The 25351-nt window shown below is 38.9% G+C and overlaps 1 protein-coding gene across 2 annotated transcripts in view; it reads left to right on the plus strand.

Moving 5' to 3' along the window:
• Positions 1-6066: 6066 nt before the first annotated feature.
• The window catches only part of moxd1 (monooxygenase, DBH-like 1), a 36445-nt gene continuing 17160 nt past the window's right edge, over positions 6067-25351 (plus strand). For both annotated transcript variants that reach the window (XM_072695569.1, XM_072695577.1), the window contains exons 1-5: positions 6067-6611; positions 16049-16195; positions 17542-17709; positions 17866-17949; positions 24991-25170. In XM_072695569.1, coding sequence (XP_072551670.1) covers positions 6276-6611; positions 16049-16195; positions 17542-17709; positions 17866-17949; positions 24991-25170 — 915 coding nt within the window. In that variant the 5' untranslated portion in view covers positions 6067-6275. The remainder of the gene's footprint in view (positions 6612-16048; positions 16196-17541; positions 17710-17865; positions 17950-24990; positions 25171-25351) is intronic.

Genomic DNA, 25351 nt, shown 5'->3' on the forward strand with positions numbered 1-25351 from the left:
GAGAGAGAGAAAGAGAGAGAGAGAGAGAGACAGAGAGAGGTGGGGGTGAGTGAGGGAGGGAGAGAGGGAGGAAAAGAAATCTATTCATACTGAAGGACACAGGGACATCTGAGCTTGGTAAAGTGGCCTGGTTGCTGGGAGTTCAGAGAGACCTTTTGAACCACAATTCATCTATGAGTCAGCACCACACAGCAAGTGCCAAAATATATGTATGTGTGTGTGCATGTGTGTGTGTGTGTGTGTGTGTGTGTGTGAGAGAGAGAGAGAGAGCGTATGTGTATGTCTGTAGGGCAGGATTCAATACTGATCTCCACTGAACTGGAATTTCTACTGTGTCAATGAAACTGCAGCATCTCACTAAATAACTAACTAGGTCCTCCCGGCTTGCCAGATTAACATCAGAAAGACAGTAGGCACGTCTATAGAGCCTAAAGGCCACTATCAAACATGTATTAGGGTATATCCATAAAGCATATCCATAAAGCACAATGACAAACACCATCAATATTTTAGAGTGTTGGAAGTGATGGAAGCCTTTGGTTAAAAATGACATTACTAGGGATTATTTTGAGTCTTGACCATAAAACATAGACCTCAAGCAGGTGAACATGAAGACTGTGTGTGAATATGCATAACTTATACTTTACTGCCCTCTTGTGGTCAGAACACAAAGCGCAAGAAAGATGGCTTCAGCACATTGCACCTGGTACCAGGGATCATTGTCAAGACACAGTTTTTTACACTTTTATCTGTCTTACAAGGTGCCATTCCTTATGTTTAGGAGCTATAAACACAGCGGACGGCACAAGCCGCCCTTAGTGTCTCTAAAGGTTTCTAATAGTCTTAAGACCACTGGTCTTAAATCCCAGTCCAAGATATTCCTGCTTGTTTCAGAGTTGACTGTACTAATAGGGGGTTGTTCTCCCAGCCTATATCATCTTCAGGAAAGGCTAGCATTACGCTAGGTGTTAAAACATTGCTGTGAGAGTTTGCATTCAGTTCCAAAAGAGTTTTAGAAAGGCCCATTGTGGCATGAATTTCACATTTTATATATATATATATAAAATCCCAAAAGCTATTTAACATAATCGGTGGCTATCAGCCCTGTTAGGCACCTTAATAAACACATATTTACTGTAGTGATGACCATAAACTAAAGAAGTGTGCCCCAAACCTGCCACAGTCTTGGGTTAATACAGGCTAGGGTCTGAATGGAAGGTCTTCACATCTAGGAGTAACAGGGGAACTAGCAATAAGAAGGGAGTTCTCCATGCACGCTAAGTGTACCAGAATGCCCTAGCACAGCATCTCATCCAGATGCTTTATCATGGCATCTCAGTCAGGCCATAATAACCCAGTTATTCCACAAGTAGGTAGAAATCTATAGCTGCTGTGCCTCATCACGAGCAAGCAAAGTAGACATCACTGAGCTCTTTCACATAATCCTTGCAAGCTTGCAACTTGAAAAAACCCGCAAGGCTAAACATTCCAAGCCTAGTTAAATAGTGGTAAGGTAGCCTCTCCACTAGATATAGCAGAGGGCAAGTCTGACATAGAACACTCTGTGGAGCCATCCAACCATGTGTACAGCCGGAAAGTGTGTGGAGAGTAGTCTTCACAAGAATGTCAATCTGCAAGTGCCCCTGGTGGTCTTGTAGGACAGAAACAGCCTTTTCTGCACAAAACATTTGAGGTTGTGGAGTAATTTTTAATCCATCCATACATCTATCCGCTTCTTACTGGTTAGTCCGCGGTGGGTCTGGACCTTACCCAGAATACCCCTGGACTAGGCAGCAGTCCATCGCAAGGTACCACACGTAACCATTCACTGACACACTCACACCTAGGAGCAATTTTAGCATAGCCAATACTATGTCTGTTTCTGTAGGCCCAGAGATAACCAATACAGACACAGGGAGAACAGTTACTGGAGCGAGGATTGAACCCACAACCCCAGGCCCTTGGAGCCGTGCGAGCTGTTCAGGAATGCTCTGCCTTGATTGTAAAGTTCAGCCTTAGGATTGCATGAGTTTCTTGAACGCTAGGTGGCAGTTATCAGCCACAGACTCTGCAGAGGGTATGGTAAACACACAGCGATTTCACAGAACACTCATTTCATTTCCACAGCATAGCATGCGGCCTGCAAATTGAGTCTTTAGTCCTTGAAGAACAACCATACAGCATTAGACTGAGTATTCAGAGATACTGGGCCCATGATGCTTCCAAGGTTAATGAGCATACCAAGGCTCTTTCACTGTTGCCAGAGGCAAACCAAAGAGGCCTCACTGTTTAGGATCCTTGGCCTCTCCCGGTCTCACAGGGGTCAGGAGGAAAGTAATAAGGAACCTATTTATCCTGTTTTGTCACAGAGCCAGCCAAGAGCCTCAAAGTTACTGTGGACATCAGTTCCATCATTTGGAAAACTTGGGAGGCTGGGGAGTATTCCTGAAGCAGCAGGGGTTAAGTGCCTTACAGAACAGGAGAGGCCAGATTTTAACCATTTATTTCTCCACAGTCCCTTTGGAATTCCTGTGTCGAGTACCAGCTTGAATGAACGGGGGGTTCAACACCCTTAGAGCTACTCAGGGTTAAGTGCATTGAAGGCACTTGAGTGCATTGAAGGAACAACCCCTGAACTTTCAGTACTAGGTCAATATCCATGCTGCACACAATGAAATTAGACATTAGCTTCCAGATTCTGGTGTGAAGCCCTAACCAGCAGAGCCACTACCAGGCTGTGTTGAGCATTTTGAGTCAATTGCATACATCTATAATAATATGCTTGTATTTGAAATGTATTCATGCCTCCCCTCATCCCTCCGCTGTGGCCCATTTAGTGGTCCTGGAAATTGAGGCCACTTTGAGCCAGAATAAGACCACTAGCCTCTCTTTCCACATTTTTCCTGTGGAATTAGGAACAGTTTCATGTGTTTTTTTATTTTTTTATTTTTGAAACTATGAAATGTCCCTTTAAATGGGATAAAATGGCCAACAACAAATGAAGGTTGAGATCATTTTGTATTTACGACATACATATTTTTAATGTGAGCACTCATAACTTTTACAAACATGGTTCTTTATGGAACCAAAACTACGTCTTTAATTTTTAAGAGTTTTAAGAGTTTTTTAAGAGCCCAGCAGATCAGTATTAGCCTTTTTTGAGCCTCTGAGTTATGAGTTTGTCATAACAGATGCATTGATGAATTAGCTCTCACCTCCAGCACAGGGTCATGGCCTTCCTACCCATCTTAGAGGCTTAGCTGATGCTTTCATAAGCGTACAGCTCTTTTTTTATCATGGAGAGAAAAGATCATGTCAAAAGCTCTTGACAAATCCAGCGCTGCTCTTGAAAAAAAAAAAAGCCTTTCATTTCTGCATTGAGCACATTTGTTCAGTCATTCATAGCCGTCATCCACTTAACCTTTCTCCTTCAAACACAATAACCATAACAGACGTAGGTGCACAGGGATATGTCTGCAAAGTCTCGAATATGAATATCTTTGTCATGACTAGTCAGCTCAGGGCTTCTTTAATCCAGTGTTAAAGTGACAGTACAAAGCTACGAGCAACCCGTCCTGTGTTCATTTGAAAGCATGCATGCATCAAGCGTAAACAACCTACTAACTGCCCAAAAGCAAGACATGTTCAAACATGACTAATATTTAACCAGGAGGAGTGAGATTTCCTCCAGATTAGCGTCACTGACAGTCAAACGAAATGCTCAACATTGTGTTTACAGTAAGTGGGACACAACCTAATATATTTTGGTGTGACAGTAATTGAGCAAGATTGATTGTCTTATATATACACACACATCTCAGCTGCACTTTGTCTAATATAGTTTTAAGCACCTACAGTTTGTGGACAATTTAGCAGATATATAGCGACAAAGGTTAAATGTGGTTAATTGTGACACACTGTAACACACTGGCCTAGGTGTAGTCTGGTCAATCAGTACCATTAATTTAATAAATGAATTCAATACAATACAACTCAATGCTATGAATTTTCCCACTGTAGGACTTATAAGGAGTTTATTTTATCTGATCTAATCTAATCTTACAATGTTCTGCGAGTCAAATCAGCTGTTTAACATTACCATGTAACAACATATGTATAACCATAACTGTTATTACTGCAAAAAAGGTTGTGTCTAACATGGAAAATGTATTATATATGAAATATTACATTATATAAAAATATATTAAATAGTTTTGACCACAAAATGAAGAACAAACAACTACAGACACACAGTTTTCAGAGTGAATCTCCAAATATTAAGTATATTTCTATGGGAATTTCATCCAGACTATAATAAAGTCTATTCTAACTACATAAAATTTCCAGGTAAAGTTACTCAATCATTGGGCTTCAACTTTTCATCTGAGATCCCCAGTTATATTACAGATACATTCAAAACCCATGCTTTAAACTGGTTCTAACTTAATTGAAATTACGTTGATGGAATCAAGGCTTTTAAAAGAAAGCCAAATAACCAAATGTTCTACAATGTGGCATAACTGTGGAGATAAAATTACTAAAAGTGGTTTAATGTCAAATGGTTCATAGTAAAGAAATGTATGCACAAATGCAGCCATTTCATTTACAACTAAAATGACCAGTAAACCGACATGTGTATTTTAAAATTTTACATGTATGAACAGTGCAAAAGTGTTTAGAGGTTAAGTGATGTAAAAACTATTGCTTTTGTTCATGTAAAATACAAAAAAATGAGATTATAGATATTATAGGTTGAAACTCCAAGTTAAACTGCTGTTTTCACAACATTATCACATATTTTTAGGGTGAAAAAACATTTTTCAGTGTAATATAGGCAAAATAAGTGTTTTCTTTAGGGACTGTTGAGCCAGAGTATATGTAGCCCTCTGCCTTTAATGTGTTTACAAATCCATTTTAGGCCAGAATTCCAATTCAAAACAATCATAAAACAGTGCAGGAATCAGGCAACATATTCATAACCTTTTCTTTTAATTGCTGTGATGTAGCTTGGAGGCATTAAATGCTTCAGACATCTGGTTCCTATCTCCACCACTGTTAATATAACCAGTAGGCTTCAGAGAATTTCACACCAAACAACTCTGAACGACATCCATTGTTTGCATCTTAATGATTGAATCATGCAGACATAAAAAACACACACAAAGGAATCCACTGAAACCAATTCCAAATGTTTTCAACTAAGGTTATCTAATCAACATTAGAAAAAGGTTAAAACTACATATACACAGGCTCACTAGAGCCCACGTGATAGTTCGAAAATCTATCTATCTAATATCTAAGAACTAAATCTAGATCTAAACTGTTATAAAGTTTAAACAGACTTGTAATTAGATCATTATATGATTAAAAAATCATTCAATTAAATGTATTTGGCCTCCTTGGTTTGAATCAACTTTAAACCCATTCATCAGTTTAACGGGTTACATCAGGCCACTAGAACCAAAGCGAAACGTTCATACTGGGCCTCTAGAACCTATTAATCAAGGTCAAATTAATTCACTAAGATAGATGAATCCACCAGAACCTCTTTGAAAGTTCACGGTTGACCACTAAAACATAATTAGAATAATATATTATATTATACAGTTTAATATATATATATATATATAGACTACATGGCTAATGGCTAAGAAGTCTTACAACCAAGTTTCAAAAAGTAAACCCATCCTACTGATTTCTACTGGTTTCTGAACTGGTTTCTGAACTGGTTTCTAACTTTAAATCAAACCACTACAACCCAGTTTCTCCAGTTCAGAAAGTTGGTGAAATAAGTCCAGGAGAACCTAAACAAATGTAAACGGTCACACTGTCACTAGATCCCGTCCTTCCATCATTTTAAACTAAGTTTAAGTGAGACTAATGGATCTAACTGACCCTATTCGACCGTTTAAAAGCGTTCCACCGAGGTTAACTGTGCCGTGTTTGTTCTTTAACGGTCGTCAACCGTCGCTGAGCGATCAATTCAAATTTGAACTTCAAAACGCTGAAGATTCGAAGCGCGTGCTGATAGGGCCGTTCGCGCGAAACATCAAAGCGGAAGGTAAAACGAGCGGCGGTAAACAGCAGAGTAGACCAAAGCGGCGCGAGGGCGAGACACACACCGCCGAACATCAAAGGCATCAAACGCGCAAGTCACAACAGCTCTACAAGACGAGGAGGAAGAGTGGGATTTTTTTTTTCTTCCCCTCCGTGGCTGCGCGCGAAGGGACAGCAGTTGCCTCCGATGCGCTCGAGCGGGCTGGACGCGCGGCTTCATGTGGCCAGAGCGCCTTGGACTCCCCTCGCTTTCTCTTCGGACAGAAGGAGTGACTTTCCTTAACATGCGCGAGAAGGGGTTGCCCGGCGCCGTGGTGTTGCTCGCGTCGCTGCTTTGCTCGGCGAAGTCTCGAGGGAGCGGGTTCGAGCACTCCGCTGCGTTGGACGCCGGGGGGAGATACGCACTGAAGTGGAGGTTTGATGAAACCAGCATCACGTTCGAGATCGAGGCAGCAACGAGGGGCTACATAGGGTTTGGCTTGTCTCCAAACGGCGCCATGGCTTCAGCTGATCTTGTGATAGGAGGTGTTGCCAACGGGGTACCTTACCTTCATGTGAGTCCATTTGCTGACCACTCTCAGCACTCACTACTCACTACTTTCTTCATAGTTGGACGGCAGTAGTGCTGCTGCATGGGTCTGAAGATGCAGCTTCTGGTACTTTAAAGGATCCATGTTACCTGTTTTAATAAAAGACTGTAGTATGCCATGCAAACTCTGGTAAAGTTTCAAATAGAGAGTGGCAGCACTGCTGTTTTTCTTTCTGACACCAGTATATTATCTAAAATTCTTGACTATTGTAATTATTTGCTATAGTTTATTTATTATTATTTATTCTTTACATATGTGATATTTCTTCTTTACCTATAAACTACTACTACGAGCTATTATTAATGGAGATATCAGGGTTGGTGATGCTCTGTGCTGCAATGCTTGCACAAACATAATCCATAATATTATTTGAAGCATGGAACCTATAATTTTATTAACCCCTTAAAAGGACAAAGCTTTAAAATGAGTTATTAGTAATTGAAAAATGTAAAAAAAAAAAAAAAAAAAATAGGCTATTGTGCTACTACTACTTTGCTATAACTACTCAAACACTACTAACTTATGGAAAGAAACAGAGCCCACATCATCACACAGTGTGAGTGTGATGATCTGGGCTGTCTAAATATATCAAAATGAACATAATCTATGCCCACAAGGCAGGGGGAGGCTAGAAGATTTCAGGGAATTGAAGAATTCAGGGAAACTGTGGAGGTCAAGATGAAATTCTACATATTAAGAAACTCTTGGAGAGGACTGCTTGTATGCTGGTAACAATATGACTGCCGAGAACCTGCAGGGAGCTCAGCTTAGCTCAGTCGAGAGTTGTGGTGCACTGTGTCAACATAATCTTCATGGAGAAGTCATAGGAAAGAGCCCTTACCTGTGACCTCATCACAAAGCTCAACATTTGAAGAAGAACTCATTGGTTACAATAGTAGAGAGGAATGGAACTGCACAGTTGTGAAGCATGGGGGTGTATCTGTCATGATTTAGGGAATGGATTCAACAAAATTGCATCAATTTCTGAGTGCAAAGACAAACCATCTGTGAAAAGGCTGTTGGTGAAAAGAGGGTGGCTTCTACAACAGGATAATGACCCAAAACAATGTCTCAGACATCAGGCAACGTAACTATTTTGTGTGATGAGCTTTCTTTGAGGTAGCTTTTAGAGCGCGGGGGGGCCACCCGGCTAATGAACACAGTTGGGTTGATTCCAGCACACCAATCAAATTGGACAGTTAACAGATCAGTTGGATTATGTATATTTTAGCAAAAAAAAAAAACAATGATAATAATTTGAAAACTGGATCTGGAGGATCGGGCTCTCCGGGAACAGCTGTCCCACCTCTGTTTTTAAATTGAGCCCTGGTTAATTTTTTCATGCACCCTTGGTGCCATTCATTTGTGTAGGTGTGAATACAGCTGTTACATTTGGATTAGGACCAAAGCAACTGCACCGAGACCCTTGAGAGGACATGATCTCTGTCTGGTCCCAAACTAAACACCATGATTTGACCCCGATCTGACCAAACTGTCAGGTGTACAAGTTAGAGCTAAATTTTATGCAGGTGCAGTTGAACCTTGCTCAAATAATTACTACAGCTTTGTCGTTACTCCATGTTATACTGCACTAGTCCAGAACACAGGACCTTCTTCCTGTATTTACTTTCCCTCTTTACCTCCCGCCCCTGACGGGTTTAACCAATAAGAGGAGAGAACAGTCTTGCATGGTTTATTGTGGCACATTTTGGTGCACTTGAACTTTCCCCTGAGTAAAAACAAACCAAACAATTTTTTTTAACTGATTCGGACCGAAGCAAACCAACTACCGGTGTGAAAACGCCATTAGAGGCATTAAAAGGTCCAGATGTCTGATTCTTATAAGCAGCTTTCTAAATTCATTTACAGTGGCACAATTCACATCAAACTGTACATCATACTAGATTAATGATGTGGACATAAAAAAAGCAGAATTCCTCTTTAAAGCCTTTGTTTTATTATTAATTACAAGGAAAACAGGGCAGTGCCATTCTACCAGGAGACAGATATGAGGGCAGTAAATCAGAAATTTAATCTTGACAATTAATGAGACGGAGACAGTGTTAGCAAGTTAAAACTGTTGATTGGTCTTGGCATAGGCCCCGTCGTCAGCCAAGGTCTTGCAACATCGGGACTCTCACATATCCTTCTGAACTTAGAGGCAGGGGGCAAAGCCTGGCATGGGCTTTGTCGTCATCCTGGAGCCATCGAGACCAAAGTGGTGACAGTGTGGAGTAGGGAGGGAAAGATGTGGCGTCACTTCTGAAAGCAAGGAAAAAATTTAATTAACTCTTAACACAGGTGGTGGCTGGTGATTGGCTGAAGAAAGGTAATGTTTCCTAGTACAACCTTTGCTAGATTTTGCTTATTATTATAATAATTTTTTTTACATATACATACAGATGCAATATCTTGAGATGCTTCACATGGTAAAACCACAGCTTATGCTGTGGAGATAGCAGGTTGTAATTTTTGTTTGGTAGTTGATTTGACTGAATTTGACAGTCAAGAGCAGTAACAAGTGGACCAGCTGTGAGGTGCCAGCCATGTTTGCTTGTACTGCATCAAAGCAAGTCATTTTACACCCGTTACCTTTTTGAAATCCACTTTTATTACCTTATAAAACTCAAACGAGCAGACACCTCCAAGATGGTCTTAATTTTCTGTCTCCGCTGTTAATGCCCTCCAGAAATCTGTCAAAGGAGGCTTTTCCAACAGTAGCCTACTTACCGCCATGATCAAAATGAGGAAGCCAGCCTGGCGTGATCTGGATTGCCATCAAACACTCTTTGCACAGCACTGGAAGATCACAGTCTGCACTAGCTTGAACTGCTGCCACTGCTTACAGCCTCCCTGTCTGTCTGAAGAGAGAGCACATCAGTAAATGTGTTGTAGTAATACCCCCTGATTTTTCCAAAGTCTTGTGTTCTGTGTTGCTTGATGAAGCAATTCAGGAAGTACTTCTAGTGTCTGTCTGCAGTGGTCTTATAAAGCGGTATTATAGGTGGGTTTTCTGACCCAGTCTGATTTCCCAGTTCTACCACATCTGTCTCATCTAGGGCCCAAATGATGTAGTAGCAGGTTAATCAGTACTGGTGATACACACACAGATAATCAGCAGTGTTATTGTGACTGCAGCACCTGCAGGAGTAGAGCTCACAACCTCCTCATGATGGGGTTGGGAGGTGTATTAGTTGTACATTTAGGGCCACAGGGTGAGGGTGCTGTGGAAGCTCTCTGGCATGTTATGTCACACAGTGAAAACAGGTGAAAAAACAATCAGGCACGAGTTTAGCTGCGAGTCATTCCAGGGAGAAGAAGCACACCTGGATTAACCAGTCTGCAAGTCATAGCCAGAGGTAAAAACACGTCTATCAGTCATTAAGCACTATCTAATCCCTACAGTAATGCAGTATGAGATGACAACTACCTAAATGTAGGACCAATCTGTGAATTACTACCCTCTCATCCTGTAAATACTGTTTACAGAGGTAATAGTTGGACACTGGATGAAATACACGGAAAAGCCACAGCATTAAAACCACTGAAAGTTGAAGCGAAACGTCTGGGATTTATGTTGGACAGGAACTGACACCGTCCAAGCTGTGTGATGCTCAAGGTCAGCTGTGGTGGGTAACTACTGACAAGTGGTCTGAGCAGGAACTGACAGGTGGGCTACTGCTCAGAAATTTAGCATCAGAATTTGTAAATAATGGTTACTGGAGAAATACCTCACAACATACAGTACAGCACACCCCTGTTGTGTAACTGCAGACCAGTCAGAATAGCCATGTTAACACCTGTCCACTGTCAAGTGAATACAGTGGGCTCACAAGCATCCAGACTGGAGATTGTAGTAAAGAAATGTAGTAAAGTTACCTGGTCTTAATATTTTGGCTTAGCAGTGTATGTGGATATGGCTCAATCCTGACAGATAGGGCAAAACCTTAGACAGCTGTGCCACTGGAGAATCCAACACGAGGCTCCCTCTGTATTACAGTATCACAGCAGTACAGACTCAACTGGTGAAGGCTTGTGGGTGCTCCTGATTAGCTGTGGAGGCACAAATCAAAACCTCATCAATGTGTGAGGACAACAAAGGCTATCCTTTACAGTAATATCAAGTATCAGGATCAGGTCAGGACGTTGGATGATCACCACGATCACCTCCTCATCCCCAACTCCCCAATTCATCCCAAAAGTATTGGATGGAGCACCATCCATCATTTCAGAAAACACAGTTCCACTGCTCCGCGCCTGGCATTAGGCATGGTAGCAAAAGGTTTGTGTTTATCTGCTCCAGAGAGTCCTATTCTATTGGCAGTCCTCCCCCACAGGGACTGGACGAACTGTGTGTGTGCATTTGCACATCTGTATCAGGAATGGATGCAGCTTAGAGTAGCTGAATGCATTCATTAGAAGGGGTGTCCACAAACATTTGGATATACAGTGTACTTAATCTGCAGTGTCTCCTTATGCATTTTGTGGATTACTTATTGTGAAATAACTATTTTATACTGTCTTGAAGGTGCAGTGATTTTATATTAAATAATTAAAAATAAATAAAGCTCCTCAATGCCACAGGTTGTGAATAATGTCCAATTATGTATACCATGCTTTTTTGCAGGCAACAAGGTGGTCAGTCATTCTCAGTGAGAGGTGGAGAAAAGACAGCACGAACATTGCCGTTGCAACAAACATGAGCTGGGTTTACCATTATGCAAATTAAGAGTGAAACAGCTAACACTGGGAACTGAGCAGGGTGTTACGTGCGTTATATCCGCATACTGTGAAACTGTGAAACACTGTGAAAACTTTTCTGTGCACATTTCTTTCTACTAGAGATGGAAAGGCAGCTTAAACTTTCCTGTCATTTACAATGTAGGTCTATCTTTACAGATGTCAAACTGTGATCTATCCTGCCTGACATACCTCTGGAATCTGGCTTCCTCAAGCTGGAGCTCCAGCACCAGTCACAATTATGGGCATAATTGTGTACCCTATGTACCCTGAGGAAATGCCAGCGGTGCTTTTGCTGCACATATAGGACAGCGATAACCATGGCATTTTCTTAGCTTTAGTGAAACCATGGCAAGCAAAGGTCATCTTAAGTTCAGGAACCCCCTCAGGCAATGAGCAACCAGCAATTTGGGCGATAAGAGCAGTTAAAATGGAATGGATGTGGATCGGGCTTCAAATACCAACTTTATTATAATCTGCCTGAAACCTTGATTAACTGTAAAAGGCGAACCTAACTTTTAGCATGAGGACAACATTGTAACCCCCCCCCCTCAAAACAAACATTCGGACAAAAAGAACTGATACAAGGATGCTGAAAAAAAAAGATTATTATGGTCAGGAGTCCCAGTAAGCATAATTGTCCTCTCTCTCAATGTGGAAGTACATGCCAGCCTTTATCCCTCCAGGTATAGGGGGAGTCCTACCTACTGTGTTTGTTGGTGTGGCGCAACAGATAACACCACTACCTGCTGCTGAGCTACCACACTACGTGGGAGGCTGGGGTTCAATTCCCGAGCTAGGTGACTATGTTGCGCTACATCAATAAGAGTCCTTGGGCAAGACTCCTAACACTACATTGGCCCACCTCTGTAATATGAGTAATCCTGGAAGTCGCTCTGGATAAGAGCGTCAGCTAAATGCCATAAATGTAAATGTACTGGGTGGAAATTGGAATTGACCTCATTAGGGAGAAAAAAATAAAAAAATATTAAGGCATGTTACAACTCATAAACAACAACAAAAATAGAAATATATTATCTGACATTTTAGTCCCCTAAAATTGGTACTGTGTCAGGCCCTAGTCTCTACTTATCAGCTAGCTATCATGCTCTCAAGGATTTTATTTTTTTAAGCAGGGAACCATAAAACTAATAGATTTTAACTATATAACTACATACACACTAAAAACAGTGTAAGATGTTGCACCAACTAAATTCCTCTTTTACTCTTGTGTCTAGAATTTCTATTTATATGCATTATAAATATTAAGATTTTTGTTAACATACAAATATTTTTTTTGGTGCAGAGTTGAAACATGCTAAATGAACTAGCTCTGTTTGAAAAATGACTCTACTAATGCTGAATCTAATAGCAATGGGAAGTGGATGTTTACTTCCACAGCCTGGGACGGACCCTGTGTTCATGTAGAACGCAAGTATACACCAGATGTGCTCCTACACAAATAATACGAGACAGCTGGTGAATGCACTGGTCTACAAAAATTGGACAGTGAAGCTTTTGTTGTTTTAGCTCAGAACTCCAGCCTTGGTTTCTGATGCAAATGATACAATGATAATTAAAATGACAAAAATGACGACTCTGCATACAACTATTAAGGTGCGTACAAAGATATTCAGAGTGAGTGATGTGCAATGGTTCTTCGCAGAAGAATGTAACAAGATATCTTACATAGTCTAGATACTTTGGTGGTGATAAGAACCAAGGTTTGCAATACCTCCAATACAAAATTATGAAACTGGGGAGAAAATGTAGTCCGTAAGTCTGTTTGTCAAGAGTTTCAGGATTGTAAGAATGCATAAACAAAGTAATGTGTAAAAATGAGGTATACATATAATTAAAAACAAAGATTTTATTTATATGTAGTGCATAGTGTATATATCACTAATTGCGTACATATAGTGTTTTCTTGTGGAGAAACGTCAGCCTGCTAATCGTGAGTGAATGAGGTCCTTTGCATCTAAAAAAGCAATTTAGGGCCCCTGGGCTGAAATTGGACATTGGGCACTGTAATAACAATTTTCAGCCACCACTTCCTATCATGTAGGTTTTAGAGACAATAAACGCTTTAGACATCTAGTTCCTATCACTACCAAGTGTAATTGTTTTCATTATTCATTATGCAACAATTTTAAATAATGAAATTGGTGGAATTTCATTTTAAGGTCTATTGAATTCCAAATAAAATAGATGTGTAACTTGTTGAGTTAATCTTTCCTGGGAATGGTATTCAGAAATAGTTGGCACCTGTAGACTCTGGACATGCTCTGTAGTAATGTTCCATCAGTCTGTTTACTGTATATCCCCCTGTACATCAGCCATCTCTCAATCCTGCTGGTTTTGCTAACTTCCCCCTTCATTCTTCAGTCTTCATCGAGAGTTTTATTGGACTTTTATTGAATGATGAACCTTGCCAGCTTGCGTTGCCTGTAGTTTTGGACCCACAGTGCTGCCACTATGCTAGTTTCAAGTGTGAATGAGTTTTCACAGATTTGGTCATGGGTAAGCAGGCAGGATTTCTCTGTAGACTTCTAAAATCATCCTGATGCTACTGTCTGCAGTCACATCATCAGTGACTATAACTAGGTGAGCAGGATAAATGGTCACGCTATGACTTAAAGATAATCCTTTATCCTTTATTAGTCCCACAGTGGGGAAATTCTCACAGATGTGTCACAGCAGAAAAGGGATAGCAAGACACTCAGATGCAAAAACGTAGATGAATTACCAATATATACACAAAATAAATAATAGAAGTAAAAAAAAGCTGTAACATTATTATTTACAGATTATTTACAGGTAATGGAAAACTCCTTAAACTCCTTATTTCCGTTTTACCAAATAATATTAGATATCAGAAATACTGCTAAAGTATTAGCAGTATTGGCAGATAATTGCTGTATTGATGTAAAAGAGATGTTTTGATTTGGCTGATATTTCAAACTGATATTTGGGGATGTATTTATTGTACTTTTACATTTGTAACTCTACACTATAAAAATAAATGTCATTGTTTTAATGTGCAATGCTGATCCAGGTAGAGGTAGTCCCAAATTCTACATTTCATAGTCTGCTTCAGATTATTTGTACATCAGATTATTATTACGTAAACCATAAAACATCTAGAACATCCAGAACATACGGCAACTGCAACATCCTCTCTTTTAGTCTTAGTAGAGCTTTCCATCTCGTGGAGTTTCTGGAAGTGGATTTTTCACATATCCGTGCCTAGACTAAGGAGTGTGCTCATGACTTGTTGGACCAGTGCAAAAAGATTTTTCCTATAACAGAAGTGATTCTTTGATCAGTCTCCATAGTGTTCCTCCTTCGTCTACCAGGATCTGGAAAAATGCTTTGGCTTTGAAATGCCTAAAATCCAGTGAGCCGTTAATAATTTCTTAGGATTTTCAGCCTCATGGCTGCTCAAAAGGCTGCTTTACTTAAGTTTATCCTCAAGTTAGACACCAACAAAAAAGCCTAGAATTAAGACGTAGACTGCATGCTCTATCCTGAAACACACCTGCCTAATAGAGAACAGCTGCAAAGCAAATAATATTCAAAGCTTAGCAACATATCATATAAAGGGGAGTCAGCTTATTATCAGTTGAGCACCATTGGGAGATTTTTAGCCATTTTTATCAGTTGCTTATCAGTTAAAAAAGTGAAAAATGAAATAAGGAGGCTTTAGAAAAAAAGTGGGCTTCAAATGGTTTTCTAAATGATTCCATAGAAGAGCCACTTTTGGTTCCATAAAGAACTTTTGTAACAGAGATGTTTGAGTGTGAGGAACCCTTAAAAGGTCTAAAGAACCATCATTTAAAGATTATTTATTCTTTATTTTTTAATGTAAAGGTTCTTTACACTCACATCTCTATTCTTCTTTGGAATCACTCAATGGTCCATTTGAAGAACTTTTTAGCCCATTTAGGACTATAGGACTCCTCACTAGAACTACTCAAACTTTTATACAGTTATACTACTTGGACAAAAGTATTGAGACACCTCCTCATTCATTGTATCCATTGAGGATTTCATTGTATTCATTGTGTTGGGTCAGGATGTTGGATGATTACCACCCCACTTCATCCCCAACTCATCCCAAAAGTATTGGATGGAGCACTATCATTCAAGAGAACATTTTATAAGCAGTACTTCTCTACAGGGGCTAGGCAAGCTGGGCATCTGTGTCAGCAGTGAGTTCAACTTAAAGTAGCTGAAAACTGGTATTTGGGGATGTATTTATTGTTGATGTGATGTCACCCTAGTATGCACTCCACCCATACAGTGATCCGCAGTGATAGAGGGGCTGCTTGCTGAACACTAGCAAATACCTATGGAGCTGAAATTAAGGAACTTTATTTTTTAAATCATCTTATAAACTTTAGACTTTTTGCAGTTACATAAACAATTGAGGTAGCAGACGATTCTGAGCCAAATGTGGCAGTTAAGGTATTTATGATTGACTTATTTCAATGGCAAGTGTACTGTGGGTCAAAGTTGGCCCAGCTATAGTAGCCACATTCAAGGTTTGTCATTTAAGGACTCCTCTTAAGTATGGGTTGTGTAGTATACATTTGGTACTATTTTACAATAGTCTCAAAATGCCTGCTCTGCTCCAATTAATGCCAACCTTGTTTCTCCAGGACTACTATTCAGATAGCAGCAGGGGGGTTCATAAAGACCCAGTGCAGAACTACAGGCTGCTGTACGCGAGAGAGAACCACACACACACTGTGCTGGCTTTCAGCAGAGACCTGCAGACCTGCGACCCCAACGACAGAGCCATCACGGTGGGTGGGAATCACCTCTTAACGCCTCCCTCACAAAGATCCTCTGCATATTGACATACTCTTCTGTTTGCAAATTCACCCAAGCTTGCTGATATGACATGTTATGAACAATAAAGGTTGAAGTTAGGTGCTAGGGGTAGTTAATTATCTCAAAGCTGAATTACTAGTGTCTTATTAGACTGGTAATTTGTCCCAGTCTTTTGCTATTCACAATCATTACAAACACTGTAAGAATTGGCTTGTGTGAAGTGCATAGCCTCATTTGCCAGTTCACTCTTGATGGGATTGGTCTGCATTAAGACCTTAAGTGTGGATGTAGATATGGGGGTGTCTTTCCTGTCAGCTGTAAAGCAATGTTCCATGAGTTGCTGTCATGGGTAACAGCAATACTCTAAAGAGAAGTTAATTCAGCTTCCCACTCGGATGCTCTGTGTTTAAACTAGAAAATGACAAGAACATAAAGTGTCTACTATCATTTAGTGTATTTCAGTGGTCCTGGAGTAGCCATGCCCTGTACAGTTTAGTGTTCTCTCTGCTTTGAGGCCAGTTTTGCACATAACTGCATCCACATGGTGTGAGCATTGCGGAATATCTCGTTTTTTATTCCGGCGACCTTGTTATACCAGGTTATAGAGCTCACACAGCAGGGGTTCCCAAACTTGTTCATGTTAAGAACTATTTGTAAACATAGAGTTTGTCCTGTGACCAGAGCTGTCGGCAGGATCAGTTAGATGAAGGAGGCATAGGGTTGCTATGGTGTGAAGATTTACTGCTATTATACTGTTAATGGACAAAGTAACCAGCGGACATAACATATACATATCCAAAAGACCTCCATGTCATGTGCAGATTTCTTATGTATTTGTTTATTTTCACTTTATACTTCATATTTCTTTATATATATATATATATATATATATATATATATATATATATATATATATATATATATATATTAAAAGGAGCAATTTATAATAAAAAAAACAGAACTGCTGAAGGGTGTGACTATATATATATATATATACACACAGATATCATACCAGCAATGCCTTGGACAGCTTAGTCTTAGAGAAGTCGCACAAAAAAAGTCACACACTTCAGCAGTTCTGTTTTTTGGGATTATAAATTGCTCCTTTCAAAACACAGCTGCACAGCTTAGCTACAGCCAGCTACACAAGCTGAGTATACACATATATATACATTTAGAGGTAATTCAGTTTCAAAGATACAAACCACTGATCCTAAAATGTACACAACAAATCCGTGACAAGTCCAAGGCCAATCTGAACTACTTGTAAACTTGCTGGCATTGATTTTATAATAGTCCACACTATGTTCCTCTCCAGGGCAGTACCATGCGGGTGATCTGGGCACTCCATAGAGAAGATGTCGGATCGTCAGGGCCAGTGTATCATGGCATAAACAGAGGAAGAAAGAGTTTACGTTTTCTAAACCCAGGGACCATCACAAATGTTCCACCAGGAACAGCTACATTCGACCTTCGAAACAATAACGTGAGTAATGGGAATAAGATTGGTTAGAATGTGTCAGGAAGTGATGGTGAAGTTGACCTGATGGAGGAGGGGGCTGGCAGTGTTAAACGTTTGCTTCTGAAATACTGTGTTACAGGTAGTTTTCATTTCAAGTGATCTGTTTTCCTCCTAAGACAGGTTCCAGTACCTGACAAGGACACAACGTACTGGTGCCAAATGTTTAAAATGCCAGAGGTGCAGAAGAAGCATCATATTATCAGAGTGAGTATGAAAGTTTTCTGCACAGAGACATTGATAGTCACATTCAACAGGTCATATTCACATTTGAAACCATTACATGGTTATGGCAGTTCGGTGTTTCAGGGTTCGGTTACAGTGTTTTTACATGTGTGTCTGAAGTGGATAAAATTATATGTCAAACATTTTGAGCATGTCTGTCTCAACCTCCGCAATTCTAAGGTGTTTAAGAGGTGGCTAAAATTACAATACAGAATCAACCACTATTACTTTGTACACACAATAATCAGGAAAGCTAGCATAATATTTACTTACATTTTTTTATTACCTGAAATATGATTCGCCTGATTGTAGGTATTAATTCCATTAAAAATGAAATCCATTAAATAATTTATATATATATATATATATATATATATATATATATATATATATATATATATATATATATATATATATATATATATATATATTGTCCCTATTTATATATTGTACTGTAGACGGTTTTTGAACTTGACTTGTTTTGCGTCTTTTTACCAGACATGAGTTACTGTTCTCCCCTGAAAGATCTCCCTCTACTTTCTTCACTTTTTGTCTTCCTTCCTTCCTTCCTTTCTTTCGCACTTCTGTCTGCTTTGAGGCTCACCTGCTTATTATAACTTTAGAAGCTGCTATTTATAGACGACACATCACTGAAATTACACGTTCCCACCATGATTAAGCAGCCTTTCCCAAAACATTGAGCCTTAACAAACATGAAAGTGTCAGCATTGTTGTTTCAGATGTGACTGACTGTGACTATATATTTTACAGTGTTTATATATTTTATGATAACCACAGGTTGTTAATTCGCTGTCGTCTTAGTAAGTGTTGGATTCACTTTGGTGGATCATGGAAGAACCATCACTACATTCCTGCTACCATTGCTGCATTCATGTTACCATGGCTGTATTCATTCTCTGTTTGAGCATTACACAGCACTTTAGTTATGGCCATACAGCAGAGTACAGTAGTACATTATTAGAGAGGGCATAAGCGCAGGGCATTCAGCAGTTAAAGGGCTGAACAAAGAGTCCACAGTCCAAACTTTCACTGAAAGAGTGTTTGATGGGACAAATGGTGAATAATCTGTGTGGACGTTTTGGATGAATGAAGTGTTCAGTGGTAACTCCCAAGCACCTTGTTTACCTCATTAAACCCTAATGTATGTAATGTATGTAAAATTTAGCTGATAATCAATTTGTCCCTCAGAAACATTATTGCAACTTCTGATGGAAATGAATTGTATATCATGTTATCAGAATACATCACTGCATTTTAATGTCATTTGCTACAGCATAATTATATACTAATAATAGTATACTATACACTATTATATATTTATTATATTTAGTACATTAACATAATTATAATTATTATATCCACACAGTTAAAACATTAGGATTTCTTACAATGAATGCCATCATTTGATCTGATGAAGGAGATGGTTGAATAGACTTTGTATAATAATTTACAATTAATTTCTTCAGAACAATAGTGGCAGTAATAGAAGATCAGCACAAGTTTCTCTTGATATTTATCACTTTTTTTAAGCACTGATACCTGAATGAAACATCCTCTACAAATTAAGTGTATTATTATTATTATTAGATTATTATGATTATTATTATTTGAACTAAAAACACACAAAGTAGGAATAGATGTCACAGATCAGCACATATTACTGTTATTGATCATATACTACCATGTTTTGCCTGAATAGAATTATGTTATTTGTGAATGCAGTTATGTGGCCCAGCCACACTAACCTAACCCAATGACCCCCTGACCAACCCCAGAGCACCAGACCCAGCAGGCGGTCCGAGTCTCTACAGCTCTGTAAGCCAAAAACATGCAGCTGGCCATTAGTACTCTAACATGCTGAGAATGTGTTCCTGCGTTTCCTGCCATTTGCTGTCCACCACGCACTTGTGGGATGGACGGCCGGCTGGAAGTGGAAAATCCCAGCCACAGTGCCCCCGCGGTCTATATTCAGATCATACGGTCATTGTAGACTTGGGCCGTTCCGTCCTTGGGTTTTGTCCTTATTAAGTTTATACTTGGAGAGCTGGTAAAGACATCTGCTTTTATGCTGTACTTTTGAAAGTACTGCTTTCCTCAGCGCTCTGAAATGTTGGCTGCTATCGGTATTTCTAGTGCCTAATGCTTAAGCTGTTACTACAGTGGGGTCCAACGGCATTATGATATATATTTTTATATCAAAGGACCTGTATGTAAGTCCATTTAGAATATCTTCCTACATAATTGCAGCACATAAATGACATATGAGTATATAATTAAAACGTTCATTCAATTTTCATTTCTATAAATTAAAAAAATATATTATTATATATTATATAACTCAAAGAGACCTGTATGTAAGTCCATTTAGAAAATCTTCCTACATAATTGCAGTACATAAATGACATATGAGTACATAATTAAACTTTTTCATTCAATTTTCATTTCCATAAAAGTCAGGTCAGTGACTTGTAGCTTTAAAGATGAAAGTCTAAATGGATGGAAATACATTGAATGATCATCACACCAAAATGAGGCATCCCATTGTAGATATAACAGCCTTTACTGTTCTGTAAAAGCTTCCCACAAGATTTTGGAAATTGTGCCAATTTAGTCAAAAGAACGTTTGTGAGGTCAGGCACTGATGTTGGATGAGAAGATTTGGCTTTCAATTGACAGTTTTCAGTTTAAGCCAGAGGTGTTCATTGTGGTCGGGGTCAGGTCTCTGTACAGACCACTGGAGTTCCTCCACACCAAACTTGGCAAGCCATGTCTTTATAGACTTCATTTAGTGCACTGGGGCAATCATGCTGGAAAAGGAAAGGGCCTTGGAAAGTTGGAAGCACATGATGGTCAATAATGCCTTTGTCAGCTGTAGTATCACTACCATTGAAAGTAAGCATCCAATCCCGAACCCTGTAGAAAAGCACCAGACAAATCCGTTTTCTCTACCAAACTTCACTGTTAAAATATGCAGTCCAGTCGCTATTCAAGGTATACGAGATCTTCTCCTTGTGGCCATCAAACCGAGATTCATCCATCAGACTGCCAGATAGTGAGGCATGGTTCATCACCCCAGAGAATATCATTCCACTGTCCTGTGGTGGTAATTTTTATACAAATCGCGTCTCAGCACTTGGCAGTGATCCATGGTCTAGCCTTTCATGACTAAGCTGCTGTTGCTTCTAGATACTTTGAATTCACCAAAATAGTATAGCATTGTATAATAGTCCAGACCCACCTACACATTTTGCTCTTACAGAATACATGAACAAATGTGACATTTAAAATATAAACATGTGCAGGTATCAGCACATTTCATTTAATGCGTTTCTAGTCTGTTTTTAAAGCCAAAGACTCCAAATTATTTAATGATCATTTTAGCCAGTAATTCAGAAACCTTTCATAGCTACCATTATCATTATCATTATAGAACAGTGTTTATCACTTGTGTTGATTACTGTTATACCAAACCTTCAACCTTTTGACCTTTTTAAATGATTTGAATATGGTAGTTCTTTATATTGATGATAAACTGACTAATGGAAATGCACCAAAATGACAAAATAACTTCCATTGAAACTTAAGATTTGAGTTTTTTTCTTTCTCCTGCAAGATAGCTTTTTGAATAAGGTTTTTGCGTGACAGCAACATTATCCTGCTGGTGAGAAATTCTTGGACTGCTGACCTGCACACACCCTGTATATCATTCAGAATGCAAACTGATCACTAAGACGATTCATCAAGTAATCACATTTAATCAAGCGATCATGACAACCCTTCTAGGAAGGTTCAGTGAAAAATGTTATAATACTCATGTTATCCTCTCTACTGAATCAGAATTTTCCTTTTTCTCCGTCTTTACTTTTGTTTTCAAGAGGATTCTACTTTTAATATGACTATCCAGGAGAAAAAAGTGTTAATGGCTGCTAGTACAGCTGTCAAAAAATATCTCGAAATTCAGGATTGAGCAGGCTGTAAAACTTTTGTTTATACATATTTTTTTGGATATTCTAATACCAGAGCGAATCACTGCCAGATTACATCATGCCAGAGCAGAGATGGTCTGAGGCTATTGCCTTTGTTAGAGATTTGGTGCAAAATTGTATCTCATTTAGTGTATTCTTATTTATTTATATTTATTTTTCTCTCTCAGCCTAAGTATGGTGCATTAATGTGTTTGTTTATTCTATGTCTTATTTTTGAAAAACAATTAAAAAAATCCCCCAAAAAGTCAAAAATTTATATAGAATGCTTTTAGACACAATGTGCATCTTGCAAATGTGCAAATCAAATGCTTAATAATTTTGTCCTGTTGTGGCGCTAAACATTACCGCTTTTAATAATTGCCACAGTCTCGCAACATATAAGACATACTGGCTCAGAACTGTGCATGGGAAGAATAAACATTGACAATTCTGGCCATTCTTGATTAAAAGCTCGGTTTTCACACTCCACTTTTCTCTTTTAAAACAAGCCTTGTCGATTAACTTTCCTATGACTCGCTTTCTTCTTTGACTGTTATTTCTTGTTTCACTCACTTAAGTCACAGTGCTCAGCATAATACACAGATCTGACTGGCTGCGTAGAGTCACATGTGATATTTAAACTGCCACTTACAATAAACGCTACGTCAAAATTAAATTGTTTGATAGTTTATCAGTTATAGGTCCCGGTCCGGGGAGGACAGAGTCTGGGTCTGGACCCAGACTGTGGACCACCTATTAGTGACCTGGTTTAAGGTGTTAGCCTTAAGAAATCAATAGTTGTTACTTTCATGTTGTTGTATTATTCAAATGACACCAATGCAAATGTAAACACACAGATATTTGCTAATGGATTTATATTGTTTAATGAGACCTTTTGTAAGTGTTTCTGCATTTTTTTATTTAAAATATCTCCATGTGTACTAGAAACACAAACGTGGTATTTATAGTAAGGTACGAGTGAGAAATAACTGATGATGAATTCCACCATGCTTTTCTTATCACTGGCAATAAGGTTATAATAAGTTATTCCCGCTGTTTTAGTTACATTATGCCCTTCCATCCAATTAAAACCCATATTCTCATATCATCATTTCGGAGCAATGTAGGAATGAGCCGTCATGGTATTGTGAACTGGACAGGTGCCCTAGAAGCATACCCAGCACTGCTTTGATGTGTATTTCTTTTATTAGACTTCAGTTGCATGTTTATCTTCTCCAATTCATCAGGTTTTTAAAGCCTCAAAGCTGAAACGACTCCCCATGCGTAAATAAGATGAGAGGAAGAGAAATAAAGAGATGTTTGAATATTTATTCAGCCACTGTTTGGTCCCGCATCCCGCTGCTCCAAGAGGAAACACTCTGGAGAGAGGCACACAGATCAGCCTGTTGGAAAGGCTTTTATTTAGAATTCCTGCTCCGACAGAAAAGAGTCCCCGACTGTGAGGACCAACTAATTCCAAAATCCCTTAATTCCTTTTCCAGCGTGCTCAGGTCTAACTTTAGCTCACACAAACACAGACAGACAGACACACTTTTAGCCTGTACAGGCAGATCTATATAGTCTACATATCCTGTATCTTATGTGCACATTTTGTTGTGTGTGTTGTCTGCCTTATGCAGGCAATGAAATGAGATGGGAGTCATGAGGCCTGGTGTATGACTTTTGAGCCAGTTTCAGGTGCCAATAGGACACATTCAGTGTTACTAGGATTTTGGACAGAGAGGGTGGGCAACATGAAAAAAGATTAACAGGATGTCGTAAACCTTTTCGTATGCCTGTACAATGACAAATTTTTTAATAAAGCATACAAGTGAATTATACAAGTTAGCATACAGTTGCTTTACATTTTGAAAAATGAACTGGTTTTGAATATTTTCATTTAATTTAAATAAATGATCAAATGCTTCAAATGCTAAACAATTGCTAGATGTGTCGATATCTATAAATAGATATAGATGTTCTGAAACATTACCCTTTTTCTGATTTCTTGTTTTTGCTGTTTGCTATAGTTTCACATTTTCAAACCAGTAGGCCAAAATGCTCAACAGGTAGAACACTATGCCATAATCAAAGGAAATCCCAGAAGAGGCGAGAACAGTGGTGAATCTTCACAGAGTGGTTAAAGATATTTCCTCTTGAGTACTTCAGTGATCCATCAAGGATCCCATAAAAACACGAGGGGGAACATCTAAGGAATTGCACGCCATTCTTGCCTCAGATAAAGTCAGCAATAATGATTTCACCATTAGAAAGAGTTTTAGCCACACGAGAGCTGCAAGGCTATAACCACATAAACATTATGTGGTCAATACTGATTTTAAAAAGCTAAATTTTACTGTAATTGGTAAATTGTGTAATTTTAGATTTAGATTTTATAATTAGTTGATTTTTTACTTTTATATTTTATTATTTTCTATTAGTTGTTAACAGTAATTTTAGTTGAACATGATTGCTGACCGGCATATTAAAAAAAAGAAAACGCCTGAAAATGTGAATAACTGCTAACGAGGAAAAACATTAAGGTGGTTACATTTACTAGTTACCAAAACTGTTACTAGTTACATGACTCCTAAGCCTTTGGAATAACATTCTGTGGATTAGAAAGTGAGTTGAAAGTAGAACGTTTTGGAAGCATGGGTCATCTGCCACAAAGCTAACACAGCATTCCACAAGAAGGACATCATACAGTCAGAACAGTCAGACACCATGACAGTGGGTTGATTTTTACTATCTAAAAAATGTTCTGTAAATAGTACTTATTTCCTAATAATGAAAGGATGTCAATAGTCACTGATTAGGATTGGTAGCCATTGTCTAACAATCACTGTCAGCAATGTACGATTGAGCTATTCCTTTGACAGGATGTCTTTGTTGAAATGTAAATGATGTTTGGTTGTTATTTACTTTTTCTTGTTAAGTACTTTCCAACCTTTTGTGAACCATTTCTGTAAACTGTTGCTCTACCTGTGAAGTTCTGAACTTGCAGACTGATCTGCCGCGTTTGCTCTGGTTGCAGATCGAGCCACTAATCCAAAAAGGCCATGAGAGTCTGGTGCACCACATTCTGCTGTACCAATGTGATAGCTCACTGAATAAGAGTGAGCTGGACATGGGCCACGAATGCTTTCATCCCAACATGCCCGATTCCTTCACCACATGCGAAACTGTCATCTTTGCTTGGGCCATTGGTGGAGAGGTGAGGAACAGTAGTATCTTGCTATTAGTATCTTTATTTACTAAGAAATTGCCATTGATGCATTGTAATGCACTGATGTGAAAATAATGACTGAACTGCACTGACATACTGTCATATCATATATTATCATATTTAATAGAATATTTGAGGTAGTATGTGCTTGAGACAAAAGTTTTTGATC

The sequence above is a fragment of the Salminus brasiliensis genome, chromosome 1 (assembly GCF_030463535.1).
Source record: "Salminus brasiliensis chromosome 1, fSalBra1.hap2, whole genome shotgun sequence".
NCBI lineage: Eukaryota > Metazoa > Chordata > Actinopteri > Characiformes > Bryconidae > Salminus > Salminus brasiliensis.